The sequence below is a fragment of the Budorcas taxicolor genome, chromosome 8, assembly GCF_023091745.1.
Source record: "Budorcas taxicolor isolate Tak-1 chromosome 8, Takin1.1, whole genome shotgun sequence".
In the NCBI taxonomy this organism is placed as follows: domain Eukaryota; kingdom Metazoa; phylum Chordata; class Mammalia; order Artiodactyla; family Bovidae; genus Budorcas; species Budorcas taxicolor.
In genome coordinates this window covers 100,049,446-100,071,936 of record NC_068917.1, presented here as the reverse complement: position 1 = coordinate 100,071,936, position 22,491 = coordinate 100,049,446, and the positions used below count along the sequence as shown (strand labels likewise).

The 22,491-nt window shown below is 46.6% G+C and overlaps 1 protein-coding gene across 1 annotated transcript in view; it reads right to left on the bottom strand.

Moving 5' to 3' along the window:
* ZNF462 (zinc finger protein 462) overlaps positions 1-22,491 on the bottom strand; it is a 152,055-nt gene that overhangs the window by 72,924 nt on the left and 56,640 nt on the right. Inside the window, exons 2-7 of the mRNA XM_052644931.1 lie at positions 21,164-21,413; positions 14,384-19,995; positions 13,459-13,623; positions 11,592-11,695; positions 7,867-7,985; positions 2,661-2,852 (exon numbers count right to left, since the gene is read on the bottom strand). Of these exons, the coding sequence (XP_052500891.1) occupies positions 2,661-2,852; positions 7,867-7,985; positions 11,592-11,695; positions 13,459-13,623; positions 14,384-19,995; positions 21,164-21,386 (6,415 nt within the window). The 5' untranslated portion in view covers positions 21,387-21,413. The remainder of the gene's footprint in view (positions 1-2,660; positions 2,853-7,866; positions 7,986-11,591; positions 11,696-13,458; positions 13,624-14,383; positions 19,996-21,163; positions 21,414-22,491) is intronic.

Below are 22,491 nucleotides of genomic sequence, written 5' to 3'. Positions count from 1 at the left end.
CCTAACCTTGTCTAGCTTCCAAGAACCAGAAATCACCCCTCAAAAAGGTGAGGCTTCAGGCTATGAGCTGCGGTTAGTTCAATACCATGCTGATAATATCTTCTAAACATTTGATTCTGAACTTCTGGGCATTCAGAATGACACTGTATTAATTTATGATTCTTCTGTGCATCACATAGCTCCTGGCAGAGAGTACAAGCTCAGGAAGTTGACTGAGCTTGACTCTTTTTTAGCTTATGTAGAGGATGGCAGGGCTTCCCAGGTGGCACTAGTGGTAAGAACCCACCCGCCCATGCAGAAAACATAATGAGACACGGGTTTGATCCCTGAGTCGGGAAGATCCCCTGAGGAGGCACGGCATCCCACTCCAGTACTCTTGCCTGAAGAATCCAATGGACAAAGGAGCCTGGTGGGCTACAGTCCATAGGGTCACAAAGAGTCAGACATGACTGCTAGCACGCGGCAGAGGAAGGTGAGCCATGCACTGAGTGGTCTGCAGGACGTCCATGTGCTGGAGACTAAGACCCACCTTCCAAGGGAGGAGGACAAAGAGGAAAGAAGGTAAAACACGGAGACAAACGTCCCAGGAAAAGCCTTTGTGAGGAATGGTGCTTGCATGGATCTATTTCACCCCAGTGTGAAAGTGTCAGTTGCTTAGTCATGTCTGACTGTTTGTGATGCCATGGATTGTAGCCCACCAGGCTCCTCAGTCCACGGAATTCTCCAGGCAAGAATACTGGAGTGGGTAGCTTTTCCTTTTTTCAGGGGATCTTCTCAACTCAGGGATTGAACCCAGGTCTCCTGCATTACAGACAGATTCTTTACCACCTGAGCCACCAGGGAAGCCCCATTTTACCCAAATGGCTACACAAACGTAGCTTCCATTTCAGACAAAAGCAACTCATTAACAATCATGTGAAGACCTTACAATTACATAAAATTCTATTTTGCCCTTTGTTGCAATATACCAATATCTTCCAAGGAACAGAATCTCAAGGTGCAAAGGGGACACTTTCTGTGGTGTTTCACATGTGTTCCCCGCACCCATCTCCCAACCCCACCCCCCTTAGCGTTGAGACTCTAAGTTTTCCTGGAAAACAACAACAACAACAAACAGGCTAAATTGCCACACATCGGCAGAGGAGGTAAGTGTGCTCACTTTATTAGGAGCCACCATCATAACAAACCTTCATTGTTAAACAGAAGTCCTCCAAGACAGGAATACCAGCAAGGAGTTACTATGTTTAACCTGGTGTTTACTGATTGGCAAAGGAAAGGCCACCAAATTCTGCAACTCAACAAAGGGAGCTTTTAGTCCCAGGACTTACCTTTCCTTTTCCTCCCAGTTTTCTCTGCTCAGACCTTGTGAATGAAGGTTCATCACTTACTCTTTTGCTAATCAGACAGTCGGACCACGTGGACATGTTGGGGCTGTCAGATCTTCAGGTAATCTAAGAAGTCTATCTTTTTAAACCCTTACATTAAACATAACCCCAAATTCATGCTTCGGCCTCAAAGACCAAAACTGCAACCCAAGGATGTAAACTGCTGAATAAAATGACCATTTATTAAATGTATATCTTTTTTTCATTAATCTCTCAAGGCCATCAAGGGATAGGTATCATCATCCAATCTGACCTTTGAGTGTAGGAAGCTAAGATTGCCCAGGAAAACACAACTGGCATTGAGCAAAGTAAGACTCAAAGCCAAGCCTTTGTTCCAAAGAGCCCATGAACTTTCTTGCCAGCCCTCTAAGCTTCTACCAAGGACGTAACAATAGGCCTTGCTTGGGAAACAGCCCGCTCCCTGACCTGCTAAGTATTCAGGCTGGCGGCAGATAACCGGTTACCAGAGATGCTGCAGAAGGCAGCCAACACCAGAAGATCACGGAAGAGAGCAGCTCCTGGGTCTCCTACGTCAACAAGAATCTACCGACTTCGTCCCCTACTAAGCATGTGACTCTGCAGTCATCTGAGGTGAGCAATCAACACCCTTCCGTTTCCTGGGCTGATCAAAACAAACCATCCTTTGCTCGGCTCTGCCACATCGGCCATCTCCCTCTCCTCTCTGGCCTACAGCTTTGATTACACCGCCAATGAGGAGACTCCCTCCAGGGCTTCCGGGATGTAGCCTGAAGCTCCGAAAGTGGGCAGTTACTCCCTCCCTTCAACTGATGGTTCCTCATTATTCTTCAGCCATAAGAAAAAAAAAAAAAATCACAAGGTGACCCCGAAATGACACATCCCCTTCATTCACCCTTTCCATTCCCACTCTGAACTGTGTTAACGTATACATCTGGTACCCCCAAACACTTCATAGCATACATACCAATAAGTAAACAAAGAAATACGCCCAGCATTCCTCACCTTCCTGCGCTCAACCACCGCGGAAGAACTCAACATGAACCCAGCACACACGCGCTCTCTCCACAAGCTGCGCACACACAGCCGTGCAGACAGGTCTGCAGCAAACAGACGCTCACCCAGTTCACTTCACCCTCCACCTCCAGCGTCTATACTGTTCCAACCTTTGCACGTTTCTTCCTTCACCTGAACCATCACGTGTTCATGTACGATTTTCTTCTAAAAAGAAGGCCTGGCTGTTAATCCCCGTCCATCCCCACCCCAATGGTCGATGCCCGCTTGGAAGCCCGGTTTTACCATTGGAATCTTCCACTTCTTCGGCCGGGGTGGCTTTTTGGGAGGAGTGGTGGGCATGCGAGGAGAGGAGACTGACAATCCGTGGCCTGGGGAGGGTCAGGGCTTTTCCGTGGACCTTGAGGGAGTGTTCCTTCAGCTGGCTGATTGTCATGGTGGAAAAGGAGCACCAAGAACACTTGTAGGCATGCTCACCTGGAGGAAGACAGCGGGGGCAGCAGAGGAGAAGCAGGGGAGAAGCGGGGAGGCGGGGGGAAACAACGCGGTTAGTTCACGCCAGAGAGCACGCCTCAAGCTGCCTGGTCTGAGAACCTCTCAGACCAACCCCTCGGCAACACCCCCCCACCCCCACCCTCCGGCATCAAGTGACCTGGTCCCTCTTCACCCCATGCTCAGTTTACAGCAAGGAGCCCATAATTGATTCTCCAGCAGAGCCTGAAATCAAATGTCTAGCTAGCTCCCTCAGAAAGTCTTCCCCTCTCTCTCCCTCTGTCTGTACAACAGCAGTGACTGTTTCAGTTTTCATTTCAGCCTTTGCACCATCCACAGAAAATAATACACTTCATTCTTATTCCAAGGGTGGCTTATTGATGGGTGGCTTTCCCAGCACCAAGTCACTCAGTGCAAACTACTGTGCCATCCTCATAACTCACTTCCTCGATGACTCTAGGCCTCCTGGATTTTACACATCCTATGTGTGGGGTTTTCTTTGGACCAGTTCACAAACTTGAGAACAAAACTCTATTTCCCTAGCTGATCAACAGTACAGAAATGGGTCAAAGTGATTTCTTAAACAACAGAGGCATATAAATATATAAATATGTGTGCATCTGTGTGCAGCTCATATATTTTTATATTTATTTTATATTTTTATAAAATAAATATTGTATATTTTCAATATAAAGGGCATTTAAATAGAAATAGCTCAGTTGGTAAAGAATCCGCCTGCCATGTGCAGGAGACCCCGGTTCAATTCCTGGGTCAGGAAGACCCACTGGAGAAGGGATAGGCTACCCACTTCAGTATTCTTAGGCTTCCCTTGTGGCTCAACTGGTAAAGAATCTGCCTGTAATAAGGGAGATCTGGGTTCAATCCCTGGGTTGGGAAGATCCCTTGGAGAAGGGAAAGGCGACCCACTCCAGTATTCTGGCCTGGAGAATTCTATGGACTGTACAGTCCTTGGAGTTACAAACAGTCAGACACAACTGGAGCGACTTTCACTTCCCTAAGTAGAAATAAGTATTTTTGCTTTATTCAAATTAATTCTAATTGGAATATAGTTGATTTACAATGTTGTGTTTCTGTTGTACAGTGAAGTGAATCAGTTATACATATACATATATCCACTCTTTCTTAGATTCTCTTCCCACATAGGTCATTATAGGGTACTGAGTAGGGTTCCCTGCACTAAACAGTAGGAGGCTCTTATTAGTTATCTAATATAGTAGTGTGTATGTCAACCCCAATCTCCAATTTATCCCCCCTCTTTCCTTGGTAACCATAAGTTTGTTTTCTAAAAGTACTTTCCTTTTAATTGTTTTTAATACCACTGAAATACAGCACAGATCACTATGATCAAGTTAAATGAGAATATGATTTATTTTTGCCCTAAGCCAGCTTTTAAACGAACTGCAGGGTGTAAAATGGCCATGCATACGTCACTGGACAGAAAAACACTGGTACAATCAACTCAGAAAGCAATTTTGCTTTTAACAACAATAAATTTAGAAAGCTCAGGCTTGAAATTCAATAATTCCACTTCTGAGAGTTTATATTAAGGAAATATCCTTTAATACTTAGAAATCTCTATTTAGAAATATACATTATTTATGCTTAAAAAAGGGATGAAACAACCTAAGTCTCCAACCCCAGGGAAATGATTAAGTAAATGTGGGTATATCTTCTTGATAAATTACTATTCATTAAAATTAATTCTTAAAGTGTTGGTCATACATAGGAAAATAAAATTCTGATACTCAGAAAAATAAATAGAAAGGCTTAATACATTAAATTATAATCACAAGTATGAGATAATTACAGAGGAAATGGCTGAAAGGAAATATTGTCAAATATTAATAACAGTGTCTTTACATAATAGGTTGTGAATGGCTACTGCATTTCTTCTTTCACTTTCAAATTTTCTCTAATGAACATGTATTTTTAAAATTTATTTTTAAGGTAAAATGTAAAATCCAGAGGAAAGAACCAGTGAATGAGAACTGAGGACGATGCTGCTGATGTGCTACAGACAAACGCTCACTGTAGCAAGGCAAGGAAGAGCAGGTAAACCTCCATCCTCGCTTTCACCCTGTTGTGATGGTTACCTTCCTGCCACCTAATTACTAAGTGGAAAATTACTGAGTGGTTTCATGTAAGGCGAGCCCAGCATCCGAAGTCCTGCATTCAGCCTCCATTTTACAACTGATGACCCCACAGCATGCATTTCCAAGAAAGCCTTGAAGAGACCCACACAAAACCTTGAATGATGCAACATGCTATAGCCCAAAGCAGAAGGGAAGCTCAAAGAAGTCAGAGGACCCAAACAATTCCACGCTCCTCAAACCATGACCTGGGAGCTACAGGATAATGCTCGGCATGAACAATGATATTTACTAACATAAGAAATACAGGGACCTCCCTGGTAGGGCCCAAGTTTGATCCCTGGTCAGAGAACTAGATCCCACAGGCTGCAACTAAAGATCCCTCATGCTGCAACTAAGACCAGGCACTGCCAAATAAATAAACATTTTAATAAACAGTTAAAATAGTAAGTATATATGTCATTTTATATACTACTGCTCTTCTTATTTCACTTCTCAATTTTTCAGTGCAAAGATGGCTACATGAACCTTGGTGGGTGGTCATAAGTGGCATAACTTGAGAGAGAATTCCAATCCAGGTATCTAGTTAGTACACACTACTTTTTACCCTTTAAAATAAAATAGTCTACTGAGTAGAACAGACAAGTCAAGAGTCTTTTTGGAAAATGATTTGACTTGAGCCGTGTCATAGATACCAGTGGTCCAAGGTGTGCAGAGAACCAGATAACATTGCTCCCACTCTCTCTGGACGCTTTCTTCTTGCCAACAAGTGAGCACAGAAGGCCAGTCTGCTTGGTCAGCTCCAAGAATATACGCTTCAGCTCTGTGCTCTAGAGTCAGTGTGTAGCCTGTGGCACTTTATTTTTAAGTCCTTCCCACAGGCCAAATCACTTACCCAACTCCCATTGGTAAAGTGTTTTTGACAAGGCTGAGATCTATAGGAAAAACTTCTGAGGATAGTGTCCCAGCTGAATAATTTACAATATACACCAGTTAGAAAAGAGTGGTTTGATCCCCAAAGCCTCTTACTCCTTGGACTTTAGTAAAATGTTCTGGGAGATATAAAAATACTAACAGAGAAGAGCCTATACAGCTGATCTGCTGACCACCCCCCGACCCCACCCCGCAACTGCTGTGAACTTAAGGCTTCAGTAGACTTACTCCATTAAGACAGTTCAACAGAACCCAACATTCAGGAAATAACGGAGAGATGGTCTTATTTCCACAAGGGATGAAGAGAAGAGTTTTTATAACCATACAACGGAATTTAATAAATGAGACGGAAAAGTTCTAGCTGATTGAAAAATTTAAAGCTAGAATTCGTGGTGGGGAGGGGTGGAAGGGAGGTTCAAAAGGGAAGAGATATATGTTTATATACGGCTGGTTCACTTCATTGTACAGCAGAAACTAATGCAACATTGTCAAGCAATTATACGCCAGTAAAAAAGTGAAAAATATAAAACTAGAATTCAACAACCTCATGGACTGCAGCCTACCAGGCTCCTCCGTCCATGGGATTTTCCAGGCAAGAGTACTGGAGTGGGTTGCCATTGCCTTCTCCGAGAATTCAACTAGTATTCTAAATACCTTAGCTGAAGAAACTCATGGAGGAGTCTTGATCTCTAGAAGAATCTCTGATAGTATCGGTAGCTCTTCTAAAGTGTTTTGATTCCCCAATTTCCCTCTGTGTTTGAAGCAAGTTCCTGAAGGGCTGTCAACACCTCTGGGAGGGCGCCACAGGCCACTGTACAGTCGGGCTCCTCAGAGGACTAAGGAATCATGGGAAATGCCCCCGGGCCCCCTCGCCACTGCCTTTCTTACTCAGGCCTCTTTCCTCTCTCGGCTGAGTTCTGATTAGCTATCTGTGGGCATCTCCATCGTATGCCAAGTAGAGAAGAGCAAAACAGAAAGGTAGCACCATGTGAGTGCAAGGATGCTTGGTTTTTGTTCTGCAGTCAAATTCTTAGTGAATGGGCTCTGTGGCTGACAAAGTGTTAAGTGTCAGTCGCTCAGTCGTGTCTGACTCTTTGCAACCCCATGGACCATATAGCCCACCAGGTTCCTCTGGCCATGGAATTCTTCAGGCAAGAATAATGGAGTGGCTAGCCATTCCCTTCTCCAGGGTATCTTCCTGACCCAGGGATCAAACCAGGGGCTCCTGCACTGCAGGTGGATTCTTTACCATCTGAGTCACGAGGGTGGACATGAGCAGGACACTTAATTTTGAGTCTCTGTAGCGTCTCCTGAAGAGTGAAGAGTGACACAGCATCCACCCTTTAGGGCTGTTTTGAGGATTAAATCAGATGATGAATATCACATCTTATTAGAGCAGATCCTAGTAGTTAAGGGATGTTCATGAAACCAGCATGATGAGAAGACAGAGTAACAGAGATCAGCACAGCTCCTGGACACTCAGGACCCAAAGTCTCTTCTTATCTGGGGCATGGAAATGCATCTAAGGGCATCTCAGGAGAAATCTCAGATATCCTGATTTCTCTCTGCCCCTTTCAACATTTCTAAGATTATAACTTTATTTTAGTTGGAAATTACTTTTAGTAGATGTACCAATTCTTGCACTTCCATTAGAAAGTCTATATAATTTAGAAATTTCTCTTAAAAAAAAACAGAACCCGTGAGTAGCAAAAATCTGTTAGTGGATACCTATTAGTTGAATGAATTGACTATGACATGGGTGACATGGGGCTCGGTATTATTTTGCCTTTGGGCCATTCTTTAATTTTTATTAGATTGAGATAAAACTGAATACATGACGATTTCAAAGAAAACTTATTCTCATGTGTACGGGAGCAAGAGACTTAAAACTTCCCTCACTAAAGACTACTGGGTTTCAAATTCAGAGAACTAGTGTACAGCGAACAACAACTCACCGGCATGAGCTTTGAGGATGTGTGTCTTCAGCCGGCTGTTGTAGGAGGACTTGAAGGAGCAGAGCTTGCATCGGAATGGTTTATGGTGTCCGTGGTGGGTTTGCATATGGCGATCCAAACTTGATGTAGAAGAAAAAAAAAAAAGGAAATGACAGGATTAAAAACAGCATCCAACATTTTCTCATTGCCCTTTTCCAGAAATCCCATTTCTTAGCTGTTCAAAGTAATTTTGTTACTTTCCAAGGATGGCACTTAACCGGAAAAAAAGATTGGCAAGAGTTGGGGAAGCTAAAGGAAGGAAGAAATCAAAAATATTTTTGGATTGAGAGACATGGCAGGGGAAACAGGTCTTGGTAGACTTATTTTCCCTTCTCTAAAGCATTGCAAAGTAGAAGAGGACATCCAAAAACAAAAGGTAAAATACAGACAAATTTAAGTTTTCTGCAGTCAGTGAGGAGTGTCTATCAAAGACGCCTTGAACTTATTCCCCACCTCCTCCCAAAAATTGAGATTTAGAGAAATTTTGTACGTAAAAAGGGCTGACTTTCTTTTTAAATCTTAATTCCACCATGAACACCTGTGCAGGCCAAGCAGTTTTCAAAGTAGCTGAACTATTTGCAATGGGCTGTCTGTTTCCAAAGCCTTTATAAATATGGAGGCCCAGGGCAGGTATGTTTACAGGAAGCTGTGTGATCCAAAGGCTGGTCTTGCCTTCTGATAAAACCATGTTTGCTGTATACCAGTCTTTCAGAAGCAACTTATACAGAAATTATTATAATGAACTCCCAGTATTTCATAATAATTACTACTGTTAAAAAAATAATAAATCTACCAAACAAGGTATGGGAAGACATTGTAATTTGTATCAGTGCCCCAGAGAACTAGATTCCATTCTAAATGACTCATATGGGAATGGTGCTTCCTAGCATTTAAATATATAATGTTCTCCCAAGCTCCCAAGCAGCACTTTCCCTTGCCTCAGGACACCTCCTTCTGGATGTCCTTCAGCTATCTTAAACTCAACCAACCCGAAACAGAAGTGTCGGGTTTTTTTTTTTTTTAATCCAAAACACATTCTCTTCATTTCCTTGTTTTTAGAAAGAACACTTCCATGCTGTCAGTCCACCAGACTGGAAACCTTCATGTCATTTGTACTGTACTCTGTCCCATCTTCCCTCCAAGAAGTCAATTTTTCCAAGCCATCAAGATCGTCCTTCCCTTAACTGTTTCCAAAGTTCCATTCTAACCCGGTGGCTCAGCTATCTATCATGACCCTCCTAATTGGTCTCCCCCATTTTTTTTTCCCAACTCCAAAGCGCCTGGGATCAAACACCAGCTATTACTCATAAGCTGAGTGGCCTTGGGCAAGTTACACAACTTTTCTACATTAAAAGGCCTCGCTTCTCTTGTCCATAAATGGAGATAATAATGGGACCATACTTCATAGGCTGTTCTGAGAATAAAATGAGATAATGCTTGAAGGCACTTAGCACAATGCCTGGCACACAGTGAGGCTTGATAAATGTCAGTGATTAAGATGTTCTACTCATTACAGTCTTCCTTTTACCAGTAATGTAAATTACAAAGCACGCACTCCGCATTCAAAGACCCCAAATATGGTCTCAAGTATTCACACTTTACCTTCCACTGTATCACTTGAAAGTTAGTCCAACCAAGGACTTCCCTGGCGGTCCAGTGGTTAGGACTCCATGCTTCTACTGCAGGAGGCATGGGTTTGATACCTGATCAGGGAACTAAGATCCTACGCATCTTGTGGCCTCCACCCAAGAAAGTCCAACAGCTGAGTGCCTCTGAACATCATCTTCTTCCTCAGGACCCTGGCCTCTCATTTCCTTTCATACTGTATGTTCTTTCCAAACTCTTCAAGTCCCACCTTCCTATGTGAAGACTTGACTCCCAAACTCCCTGTTCCATAAAATCTTCCTGATTCTTCAAAAGTGGATGTACCATCTCTCTTCCTTGAAACTTTGTACATTTTATTGATACATTTTTTAAAGACATGTGCCTTATGTTGCCAAGTCATTTGTATGCTTGCTTTACTTATAACCCAACTAGACCCTGAGTTCCCTTAGACCACCGACCATGTCCTATTCATCTTTATATTCCCCCCAAAGCATTTACAACAGAGCATATTCATTTATTCACAACAACTTACTGAGGTTCTGTGTGTCAGAAAAGGGAGTCACTGTTCAACAAACATTTATTGAACAGGTGAGAACTACACTAGTTTGAGGCCAGGGCATGAATCTGATGACAAAGACTAGATACTACTAGGTCCTATATAATCATCAAAGTCATTGCAACCCTCCCTAACCTCCGTAGAAGCATCGCCTCTTCTTGCCTTTCAACAACCACTAACTAGCACTTTATCTTTTTGAAGAAGCAAACAGCCCATCAGTTATTTTCAATTATGATAAAAATAAACAGCATGTCAGCCTCACAATCAGCCACCTTCATCCAAGACTGTAGAACATGTTATTGAATATTTCTCTTTCATACAGTTGTGAGAGAAAGGCAACAAAAGGTTGTTGCATCTCAGAACCATCCCTCTTCCTGTCACTCTGAACGGCCTCACACAAAAACCCAATGTGCAATTTCAAAGCTGTGCCAAGGAGTGGAAAGCTCCCTCTCCCAACCCCACTGCATTTCAAGCATCTCTCCAGCATCGATAAACTTCTTTACCATTCCAGGTTTGGTTTGTTTTTAAATGCCAAGCAATGACTCTCTGGTCACATGGGTTACCAGTCCTAATTTTACCTCCCTAGCCACTTAATTTCCCAAATGGCAACTTACTTCCCCTCATGATGACTAGGTCCTGGATGAATGTTTGACAGATGCACCAGTAAATTCATGTACTCTCTGGTCTTTCCTGGTGCAGATCATAGCAATTCCTCCCAAACCGTCATTTTTTTTTTTTTTAAGTGCCCAATTTAGAAAACTCCGATTAGAAATGATACATGCACCCCAATGATCACAACAGCCAAGACACAGAAGCAACCTAGACTTCCACTGACAGATAAATGGATACAGCAGATGTGGCATATGCCATAAAAAAGAATGAAATGACGACACTGGCAGCAACATGGATGCAACCAGAGATGGCCATACGAAGAGAAGTCAGACAAAAACATCATATGATATTACTTATATGTGGAATATTAAAAAATGGTATAAATGAATTTTTTATAAAACAGAAATAGATTCATGGACTTAGAAAACAAACTTATGGTTACCAAAGGGGATAGTTGGGGGTGGGGTAGGGAGATTAACAAGTACACACTATTATATATAAAATACGTAAACGAGGACCTATTGCATAGCACAAGAAACTATACTCAATATCTTATATTAATAATAACCTATACTGGAAAAGAATCTGAAAAAGAATATGCGTACATATTTGTGTGTGTGTGTGTGTGTGTGTAACGGAATCATTTTGCTATATACCTGAAACTTAACACAAACTTGTAAATTAAGTACACTCCAGTTTTTTAAAAAATGCTTGATTTTGCCAAGTCTGGTATCAAGTGAACACCTTCCTGTTCTCAGCCCCATTTGACAGATGACGTGACTGAGGCTCAAGGTAACACAGCCAACTAAACAGTGGGCGTGAATCACGAAAGGGGTCTTGAGACTCCTCCAACCCCTCGGGCCTTCCGCGCCCCTCCCCAGTTGCCACTTGCGGACCCTCGGTGAGCACTTACTTGTGCCTGAAAGCAGAGACAAAGGAGCAATACTGGCAGCTGTACTTGTCCTCGCGGGTGAACATGGCCAGGGCCAGATGGCTCCTCTCGTGAGAACGCAGCCCCTGCATGGACATCAGCACTCTGTCACATTGACTACAATGGTATCCCCCCGGCCGGGTTTCATCCTCCAACATTCCATCAAGCAAGCAGTGTTCACCATCCACCCGGTCCACCAGGGCGCCAGCGGCATCTGTGGCTGCTTCCAGTCCATCCAGGAACAAGTGGGAAGGGTCTTCAGCCTCCTGCTAAGAGAACCACACACACACACATGCCCCACCAACAAAATAAATATCCAACATCATTGCCCCCAGCTCTCCTCCTCTCCCTTCATTCTCCCAAACTCATCGGCATTTCCTGGTGAGGGTTCCTCCCCTGCCTCTCTGGCTCCCCCTAGAGGAAGGGCACAGCCACATGCCATCCTCATGCAGTGGTGGTGATATGAGGGCAACATCTGGACATAGGTTGCTACTGTCTGAGACCTGTGAGGAAGGGGCTTGTGAAGACAGTTCACTCCCTTATCTCCCATCTGACAAAGAAAATTCTAATTGGGATCCTACTGAAACTGATACAAAGCAGGTTAGGGTTATGGCTCTGAGGAAGGAAGAGAGGCAGGAAGAAGGAAAAACAGAATGGTTTGGGCATTTAGGAGGCTTGGAACACCCTCAGGAGAGGAAGGAAACTGAAAGATCCAGCTCTTTGCCACCATGCTCATCTCCAGCCCACAGACGGTGATGTCATCCCTTGACCAAAGGCTGCTATATAGTCAACACAAAAATTAAGGAGAAGCCTGGGTTTAAGTTGCTTATGTTTTGAGGTGGTTCCTTGGATTACTGATTACCCAGGAAGAGGTGCTTTGTCTCCCTTGAGCGATTCGGGGACGCAAGGCTGGGACACACCACGATGGCGGTGTCCTATCCTGGGACACATCGGGATGGCCTGGCCACTGCTGGTCCCTGCACCACTCACGGCTGTGTCGCCAGCAGGAAGGCTCCAAGTCTTCAATGAGAAAAGCGGAAGCTTTACCTCCAGGCCACGATGGCAAAACAGGACGCAAGATCGAGAAGGGCCGATGACAAAAACACATTCATGTATCCAAAGAGATAGGGCAGAGCCCCGAACTAACTTCTCTGCTTGAAACTGATCGGTGGCTAACAATATCCTAGAAAGCAGGGATGGCGGCTTGGTTATTACAACAGTGGCTAGTATTTAAGATTGTGATGTTCAAAACAGGTGGCCTGATAACACGTTGGAGGCAGAGGGGAGGCGCTTGTCAGCAACATATAGGGAAAGGGGACAAATCAGGCCAAAGGGCTCACAGGGCCACCTGTGACTTGAAGGCTTTCAGTTTTAGGTTTAACGTTTCTTAATGCTCCTCCGAGGACCCAGAATAAGAAGTTAAAAGACAGATTCTCCTGGGCTCTCCGCACCATTACCATGGGAGAAAGACAGACAAGAAGTTAGGCAGTGGGAGGAGCAGAAGAGGATGGGGAGAGAACCCACGGGGCTCCTCTCAAGAGCTCGAAACACTTGGAAGCGCAGACAAACACAGCACAGAAAGGTGACCCAAAGCCTCCTGTATCCTGAGGCCCGGATCTTCTGTTTCCACTGAACTATCCGCGTGGAAGGGAACCAGATCGAAACGCAACCACAGATGAGGAAGATCCATCCTGTAAAGAAATCAAAACAAGCCAGACCGACCCCAGTGTAACTCAGGAATGCCCAAGTCTGGGACACCCTTTCCTGAGTGTCTCTGAGCAGCAGCGTGGATTAGGAATGCAAATGGCTCACACACAAGACTTCTCATCCAGACCTTCCCAGTGCTCACCTTCACGGCGGCGGACACGGCGGGGACACTGCCGTACTGGACGTGCTTGCGGAGGTGGTTGCAGATGGCTCGGAGCGTCGGATGCACTTCCACACAGAATTTACACTTGTAGCCCACCACCTTCCTCTCCTTGATCTTTGGCACCTCTTCTAAGTGACCAAAAGGCTGGTAAAATACAGTGGTAGCCATCAGTACTCCAAGCCCTCCCTCAATGGCCGGCATTTATTCTTGCAGCTTACTAGATTTTACGTTACAGCAGATTAGCAGGTTAAAAACCAAGGGAGATATATGCGAGCATTTTTACATAATGAATTCATCAGAGGCGAGGCGCGCTGCCGACTACGCAAAGTCTCCGGAACCCCAATAGGTGATGACTTGTAAGGAGAGAAGTTCTCGGTGCAGAAGCCTCATCGTCACTGCCACCCAGTTATCTGGCTTTCAAACCCATTGTTCAACTATGCAGGTGAAACGTTGCATGAGCTATGCCATGAGTGAACTTCTTGACCAAAAAAAATTAAAGAAAAACAAAAATCTACTCCTGGAGATGTCTGGTTCGTGGAGCCGACATTGCAAACCAAGGCGTGGCTGAGAAGCACTAAGGACACGAGAGAGGGCCCACAACTGCCTTGGTTAAGAGAGCGAGCCGTTGTCCTGAACTAGGCCTCGGATAATACAGGAAAACCACCCGACCCTCCCCTGGGGAGCCTTGGGAGGGACCACAGGGAGGGGGACCGGGGCCGTGGAGAAGGGTGAGCAGAGAATGGGGGAGATAATCAAGCTCGAAATGTTTAATTGACTTATTGAGCTCTCTGGCAAGCTAAGTCACTAGGAAGCCCGGAGCGGTTTGGCTGGCAGCGAAGAAGTGCATGTGGGCACCAGTGATGAGAGGCCTCCTGGGGGAAGGGAAATCAAAACATATCCTTACCCTCTCTTGTTTGAAATCTGCAAAAGCACCATCTGCATATTTCTGCTTGCTCAAAAGCTGTTTCCTCCTCTCCTGACGTTTGGCACGCTTCTGGAATTCCTCATTGTGAATGTTCAAGTGCGAGGTCAGCTCGGCGGTGCTCTGCAGTTTGCTTTCGCAGTGCTTGCACTGGTAGGCGGAGCCCTGCAGCCGGGGGCCGCCGGCCAGGATGACGAAGTCCCTCTTGAGGTCCCGGCTATGGTGGTCCGTGTAGTGCATGCTCAGCAGCTCAGCCGTGCTAAAGGACAGCTTGAAGCACTTGATGCAGCGGAACGGGAGCCACTCGATGTCCTGCCCTTCGTTTCCCTCCACCTCGGCTTTCTCGAAGCCACCTCTCTCTTCCGAATCTTCCAGCAGCATCGGCTTCTCGTGCTCGTCGGCGTAGACCGCGGTGAAGTAGCCCCCCAGCTTGCTGGCGTGCTGCTTCTTCGGAAAGACCCCCGGGTGGCGCTTCATGTAATGGGACACGATGCCCTTCTTGCTGAAGGACTGGAAGGCGCACAGGGAGCACTTCTTCTTCTCCACGGCGCGCCGCAGCTCTTCACTGAGTGGCGGGGAGTCATCCTTGGGTGGCGACGGGATGATCACCTTGTTGGGCTTGTCGCTGATGGTTCTGGAGGCCGCCAGGCAATGGGTGTAGTAGGCGTCGATGTCGTGGCGCTTCTGGTAGTGGGCAGCCAGCCCTTTGCGGATGGGGTTGGTGTAGGCACACAGGGCGCACTTGAAGAGGTTGTTCTTGCCCTCGGGCTGGGCGCGCACGTTGTTGTGCTTGATACGGTAGTGCCGGGCGATGCCCTTCCGCGTGGAGCAGAAGTACTTGCAGAGCTGGCACCGGAACACAGTGTGGGACACGAGGTGTGAGGTAGCGAAGTGAGACGTGGACACGGGCTCCTCTCCCACCTCGTCCTCCATCACCGAGACCTGGGAGGGGCTCACTTCAGTGGTTATCTCGGGCTCAAGGGACATGGGCAGCTTCGGGGGCGACTGGGAAAAGACATCGAACTCCGGCTGGTTGTGGTACTTCTCATAGTGGATTTTGAGTTTCTCCAAAGTGCCATGTGTGTAGGGACACAGTTTGCAGCGGTAGGCGCCGTACCCTTGCTTGAAGATCCTGCTCGTCTCCTCTACGTCGTTCTGGGCTATGTCGGTGGACTGCTCCACGTCGTGCACGAAGTCCTCTGCGGTCACCTTGATGGACGGATGTCGCTTCTGGTAGTGGGTCAGGACCCCGTGGATGCGGGTGTTGATATAAGGGCAGTGCCTGCATTTGTAGACAGCGCCGGGGTTGATATCGATGTCCTGGGCAAAGTCGGCAGCCTTCACCTTCATGCCTGGGTGCTTCTTCCCATAGTGGGTCAGAAGGCCGTGCAGGTTGTTATATTCAGACTGACACACTGTACACTGGTATGGGGTGGAGGAGATGGCGGGGTTTGCTGAGGCAAGCTGGATCGTCTTCTCAGGGGAAAGCCTGGCATCCTCGGGGCATTCGGCTTCCTGCTCAGGGAGCGGGCCGGGCATACTGTTTTCACAACTCACAGGGCCCACCAGGTCTTCAGAGGAAGACATGGGATTCTCCACGGCATCTTTCTCCTTGATGATATCCAGCAGCACCGACTCATCCCCGTTCATGGCCCAAGGGTGGAATGCTTGGTAGTGATTGGTGATGTCCCAGATGGAGAGGGCTTCGAAAACACAGTCTCTGCATCTGTATGTTTTGGCTTCAGCTGGCATAGTGAGAGAGGGAGGGGACGGGTCTGGCCCTGCCCAGAGCTTGGTGGCCATGTAGGTATAATCCACGTAATGCTCGGGGTGCCTCCTTTGGTAATGCAGGAGCAAGCCACTTGGCTCTGTGTGGGAATAGATGCACCACTCGCAGTGGTAGCCAGCTTCTATCAAGCCATCTAGAAATGCCCATCGCATGATGGACGTGACCGTGGCCTTCAGGGCAGGGTGGTCTTTCTTGATATGCTTCCTTAGGGCATAGAAGTAAGGGGAGGTATACGAGCACTGCCTACACTTGAGCGCTCGCAGTTTTGTTTTGTCCCGCTCCACACCCGAGGGGGAGATCAGCATGCAGCTGGCAGGCTTCTTCTGGTTGCGGTCGCAGAGGCTTCGGATGGTGGCTGTGTGCTGCCGGATCACGTCCGCGTTGGCCTTGAAGTCTCGGTGCTTCTTCTGATAATGAATGAGGACACCTTTGACCGTCCGGTTCCCATAATCACAGTGCTGGCAAAAAAACATCTCATTTTCCACGGGAGGGCCATCTCTCTCGGAGCTGCTCCGGTTGAGCTGTTGCATAGGGGCGGGTGGCCGGGGGGAGCCATGGGGCCCCTCCGGCCCTCTCATCATTGCAGCTGTGGGAGGAGCCTGTCTGATATATTTGGCAGTAACCTTTATTTCTGGGTGTCTTTTCTGGTAGTGGACAAGGACTCCCACAACTGACCGATTGCTGTAGGAACAGTGTTTGCAGTAGTAAAGCTCAGTACTGAGGTCTGGTGGCGGGGGTTGTGGGGGGGGTGGGGAACCCATGGTGGACATTTTGGGAGACATTGGAGCACCCACCTCAAATGATAACTGAGAAAGGGCAGAGCCCCTGTCCACAGACACCATTCGCATGGTTTTCTGGATCCTAAAGTAGGAAGCCTTTTCTTCTGGGTGTTTCTTCTGATAATGAACCAACACAGAGTGCATGTTGGGGCTCGCGAAGGAGCAAACGTCACAGTCGTACACGACAACGGTGTTGACTGAGGGGTCCTTCTGATTTTCACATTCTGGAGGAAAGGTCTTGGAAGGAGTGTTTTTGGGGAACGGAGCTGGCATACCGCCACCACGGGCCACGGGAGTGGACGTGGCCATGTTCTTCGGAGCCGAATTCAGGATCTCCCGCAGCGTCTGGGATTCTGTGCCTAGCCCCTCCTGCTGCTCCACCACGTAGCTCGAAAATATCATGGCATTGTTAATCTTCACGGTGGGATGCATTCTTTGGTAATGTGGCATCAGGCTTCGGACATTCGGGCTTGTGTAGGAACAAAACCGACACCGGTAGATCAGGTCCGAGTGGTCAAAGTTGAGGACATTCATGGCTTCTGGGTGGTGTTCGCCGTAATGCTGCTGCAGGTCTTCAAAGTTGGTGTAATCGATGTAGCATTCCAGGCACCGGTACACTGCACTGTGATCATTGGGGTCCAAGATGTACCTGAAGCTGAACTTAATGTATGGGTGCATGCGCTGGTAGTGGGTGCTGACACTCCGGGCAGATTTGTTGTTAAAGTCACAGTGTTTGCAATAATAAAGCCTTCCCGAGTCACTAAAGTCGGTATTTTCATTATTGTGCTCAGTTGCGTAGATCGGAGTCTGGGTGTTGAGCAGAGTCGTATTGGAAACCTGGTGATCTTTCATGTTGGTGGAGGAGCCGTAATAATCCTCTTCATCTTCAGAAAGGGTGAGCTCTATTTCAGCCCCATTGGTGGCATTGTAGTCATGAGCAACAGTTCTGAAGTTGGGCTCCTTCGGGGGCTCAGGGGCATCTCTCGCCCAGATCTGCTGGGCAGAAAAGGGCGTGGGCACCTCCAGGACGGGCTCCGGTGGGTCTTCCTCCCTGTCCAGCTCCACCTCGATCTCCACTTCATTGTCCTCCTCTTCCTCCTCGTCATCTTCCACGTTGATCACCGCATCTTCCTGCTGTTTTGTTTGGTTAATTTTGCTCTGCAGGTTGCTTGCTATCTCGTCGATTCTGGTCCTCTTCTTCACGGGCGATAAGTCGAGTGGAAAGTCGTTAGCGAGCTTCCTAGAGGCCTTGGCGACAAAATTGTTCTTGGAGGACAACCCAAGAATTGAGGTCTGACTTTTCTTCACAGTGTTGCTGGAAGAGGGGTGGCTGTCCGTCTCGCTGTCCAATGGCAGGCTTGAGGTCTGCCCCTCAAATTTTGGCAAGTTGTCGCAGAAAGAGTGTTTGTGCTGCTGATGGACTCGCAGCCCTTTCAGAGTCGTGGTGGAGTAATTACACATGGTGCACTTGTAGGGGTGCAGGGGTGGGGCTTGCGCGGGTGGCGGGGGAGGCGGCGGGGGCAGCTGGGGCTGGGGTGGCACCTGATGGGGCGACTGTAGCTGCGGCGGCTGCGGCTGTGACGGAGGTGGTGGTGGCGGTGGAGGCGGAGGCGGGGGCGGCTGTTGCTGCTGCAAGGGATCCAACAGGACCCCCGACTTTCTGCCATTGATGCTTGAGCTCTCGTAAGACACGACACCTTCATTCAGCGAGGAGGAAATGCTTTCACTCTGGGAATTCACAGCATCCCAATCTGATGTGGTACCCGTGTGACACTGTTTGTGAGCCCCAAGTTTTAATGAGCTCTTGCAAGTAAACGGACACTCATCACATTTGTAGACGGCTGTCTTTCCAGATAAGTGGATGTTTTCTATGTGACGGGAAATACTACGTCGATGCATGGTGAGGAAAGGACAAAAGGGGCACTGGAACCTATTCATGAATCTTCTAAATGGGATCCCCTTGGTCTCCAATAATTTGTTGCCATCTGAGCCCATCAGCTGTTCTGCAGACATGCCTACTGTCTGGTGATCCATAGCATTTAAGCCATTTTCACTGTCTATTTCATTTAACTCTTCATCAGAACTGGAGTCATTCAACATGCTGTTAGTTTCCAGGTCAGCAGAAGAATTGGTCATCTCGGGCATTCCGTAACGGGATCTCTCCGCCAAGTTAACGAGGCCAGAATTGTGAGGTGACTTCGGCTTCATCTGAGAGTAAGACATGGGCGAAAACTTGGAAGTGGAAGAAGAATTGGGTCTCATGATGGAGTTGCCGATGGAGCCCCTGAAGTTGGAGACGTTAGTGTTGGGTAACTCCCGGCTGGCAGCATTCATGGACAAATAGGTGGAGTTAGAAGTGGGGCTGAGGTCATTCTTATTCTGCGCCTCAGGCACATTTGTCCCTTCTTGCTGCTGCCTGAGACTGGACAGGATCTTGACCATGCTGCGGTGCTTCTTCATCATGTGGTCACACCAGCGTTCTCGGCGGGGGGTCTGATAGCTGCACCACTCACAGCAAAAGTTGCCTCGAGACTTGGTCAGTGGCTTGACCATTGATTCTAAGATGCTGCGCTCCACAACCTCTGCTGGCAGTTCTTTGCAGGGGTCCTGCAGGGACATGGGTGGGACCACCGGGTCTGGCATTGGAGCAGGGGCAGGGGGGGGAACAGTGGTCTCCTTCAAATTGTTTTTGTGATACATCTTCTGATGCTTAATTATTCTTGCCCTCCTTGGTGACTTGTATGTGCAAAACTGGCAAGAGAAGACCTTTCCAAATCCCTCATGCATCATGATATTATAATTTAAGGATCCTGGAATAGGGGGTCCGGCTGAACTCCCTTCAGCTTGAGCTCCGTGGACCTTCCTAGTGTGTTCAATGAGGAGGTTTTTTGACCTGAAGTAGCGTACACAGAACTTGCATTGAAAAAACTTGTTTGTTGGTTTGGGATTAGGGGCAATATGCTGACTGTAATATCCTGGACTATGGCCATAGTAACTTCCAGTCCCCAGTGCGGCTGCATTTTGACCTAAAGAGAAAGCATAAGGTAAGTGGGAAGAGAAGAGCAAAGCAAAAGCAAATCAAGAAACTCAATCATGCAAATCCAGTTTGCTTTTCAATTATTCTTCATTAATAAACATCACATTCAAAAGGCCTAACATCTCAAGATGAGGCCCTGAAGAGTAGTAACGAAGTGTTAATGAACATACACATGTTGCCTCTCATGGATAGAAGGCAGTGCTCGGCTTCAGGTGCAAGACTCCCCTCATCTCTATCTATGCACCACAGAGCTGTGCAAGTTTCACAAACTGCGATATTCATTCTAGAACTTTCCAAGATACTACCTTATGCTCCAAGTTGAAAGGAAGCGAAGAGACATAAGGAAGCTGAAAGGACTATTGCCTGGGCTACTCAATAAGAGAAACATGATGCCCAAATCACAAACATGGCTCACAAAGGGGGATTCCAGGGCTTAGGACTCTATACTTTCCCTGCCATGGCCCAGGTTCAACCTCCGGTCAGGGAACCAAGATCCCTCAAGTTGCATGGTGCAGCGAAAGAAAAAAGAAAAATGGCTCACAAGGAGCAAGAAACTTTGTAGGAGCTGTGCATGTCAAGAACCATGGCTACAGCTGCCTCAGTAGGGTACACAGCCTTTGCCTATACAGGTTGCTCTAAGGAACCTGAGGACAGTCCCCTCCAGGGGACATTCCTGACTGGCATGCCAACCCCAAGCCAGGCTCCAGACAGGGTATGTGCTTTAGAAAGCCCCAAGACACTGGCCAGGGTTCACATTAGCCAAGTCATAATATCCATTCATACCAAGTTGTAGAACAAGGAGTATGTGATTGAGGCCCTCCACAGGGCCAAGTTCAAGTTCCCAGGCCACTAGAAGAGCCACTCCTCCAGGAAGTGGGGGTTTACTAAGTTTCCTGCAGATGAATCTGGAAATATGGTGCAGAAAAGTGGCTCATCCCAGATGGTGGTGGGGTCAAATACACCCCTTATTGTGGCCCTCTGGACAAATGGCGGGCTCTGCACTCATTAGAGTCTTGATGCTGTCGCCTCCTTACTCATGCCCACCAGTAAACCCTACTTTCCTGTCAAAACATTTTAAAAAAGAACTACAGCTATAGGCTCAAAATAGATGAGGGTAGTGAAATACACCAGACGCATCAATCCTAGGACAGATTTACCTGTTAAGTCCTCTGCAATTGCAAATTCATCCTTTATAGATGAAAACTCCACCTCTGTCTGGTTACTGGCATTCATGGACCCAGATCGTGACTCATTCGCATTGTCTTCAGCAACGTCCGTCGGCTGCAGAAATGCCGTATGGACATCCTGGATGTGCGCTTTGAGATCTTCATAAGATGGGGCTCTGAAGTCACAGCCATCACACTGAAGCACCTCCATCATCTGGGTCTACTCTCTCACATTAGGAACCTGGGGCAGAAGGCAGAACAAAACGTCTTAAGGCCTGCACTCATTGCATACCCCCAAGCTGGTGGGGCTACGATGCTAATGGAAGAATTCCAATATCAGCCAATTTCTCTCACTGGACCTTGCCAGATGCAACAGTGGTCAAAGAAAGGAAATCAGACATAATAGGAATGGTGTCCTTGACATCATAACTTCAAAGAAAGGAGGAAAAAAAAATAAGATAAATTTTTTCTAGCTTGATATATCTTCAAATGCCATTTGTCACGAAAACTCTTAATACTTCAAAAGTTGTTGTAGTTTCTCAATGTCTTGACTGATTTCAGATTTCTTGGTAAGTTAATACTGACTTTGATTCTGGCTGAGACCTATTTTCTTTCTGAACCGGAATCTTCTCAGAAGTAAAGAGACTGCCCATATAGAAGAAAGAGTAAACTTCAATCTTCATTAGCAGTTTTAATACAAGAACATCAATGTTTTACTAGCAAATGGTGAAACAGTGTGGAACCTCAGAGTAGCAGTGGAAAAAGCTTTTACTGTACTTTTTATTCTTCTACTATCTTAACTGATATTAAGATACACCTCCTTCTTCCTTCCCTTTCTTACACAGGGTTTTTTTTTTTTCTCATGAGCTAAATGGTTATTTGCTTTTTACTACCTACCAATTATAACCTAACAGCTTCTCCAATCTAATTAGGTCATAAAATATTTCTCATGAGATTCTCAAACAACCAACTCTAGATGACAATCCAGTTTCTAGTTTCAAGTTGCACCTTGGTACCTCAATTCACACTAAGGCAACAGAAACACATGTGGTTTGGAAGAAGGGCTTCTAAGGCAGGACCTCCTCTTTTTCCACTTTTCCCCTTTATGAATGTGAAGTACATACTTTGGCATAAAAAGCTGGGAAGCTGATTTCGAATAAGGCAAAACTTGCCCTGGCCACTTTTGCCCTGCTATTTACTGTGTGACTGAAAGATACACATAGCTTCCCATAAACTCAATGGAGAGACTCACCATTAAGAAGTTAAAAATGTATTAGAAAGCATGCCCTTCCTATCTTCATGTATATCCTGAATTGAGA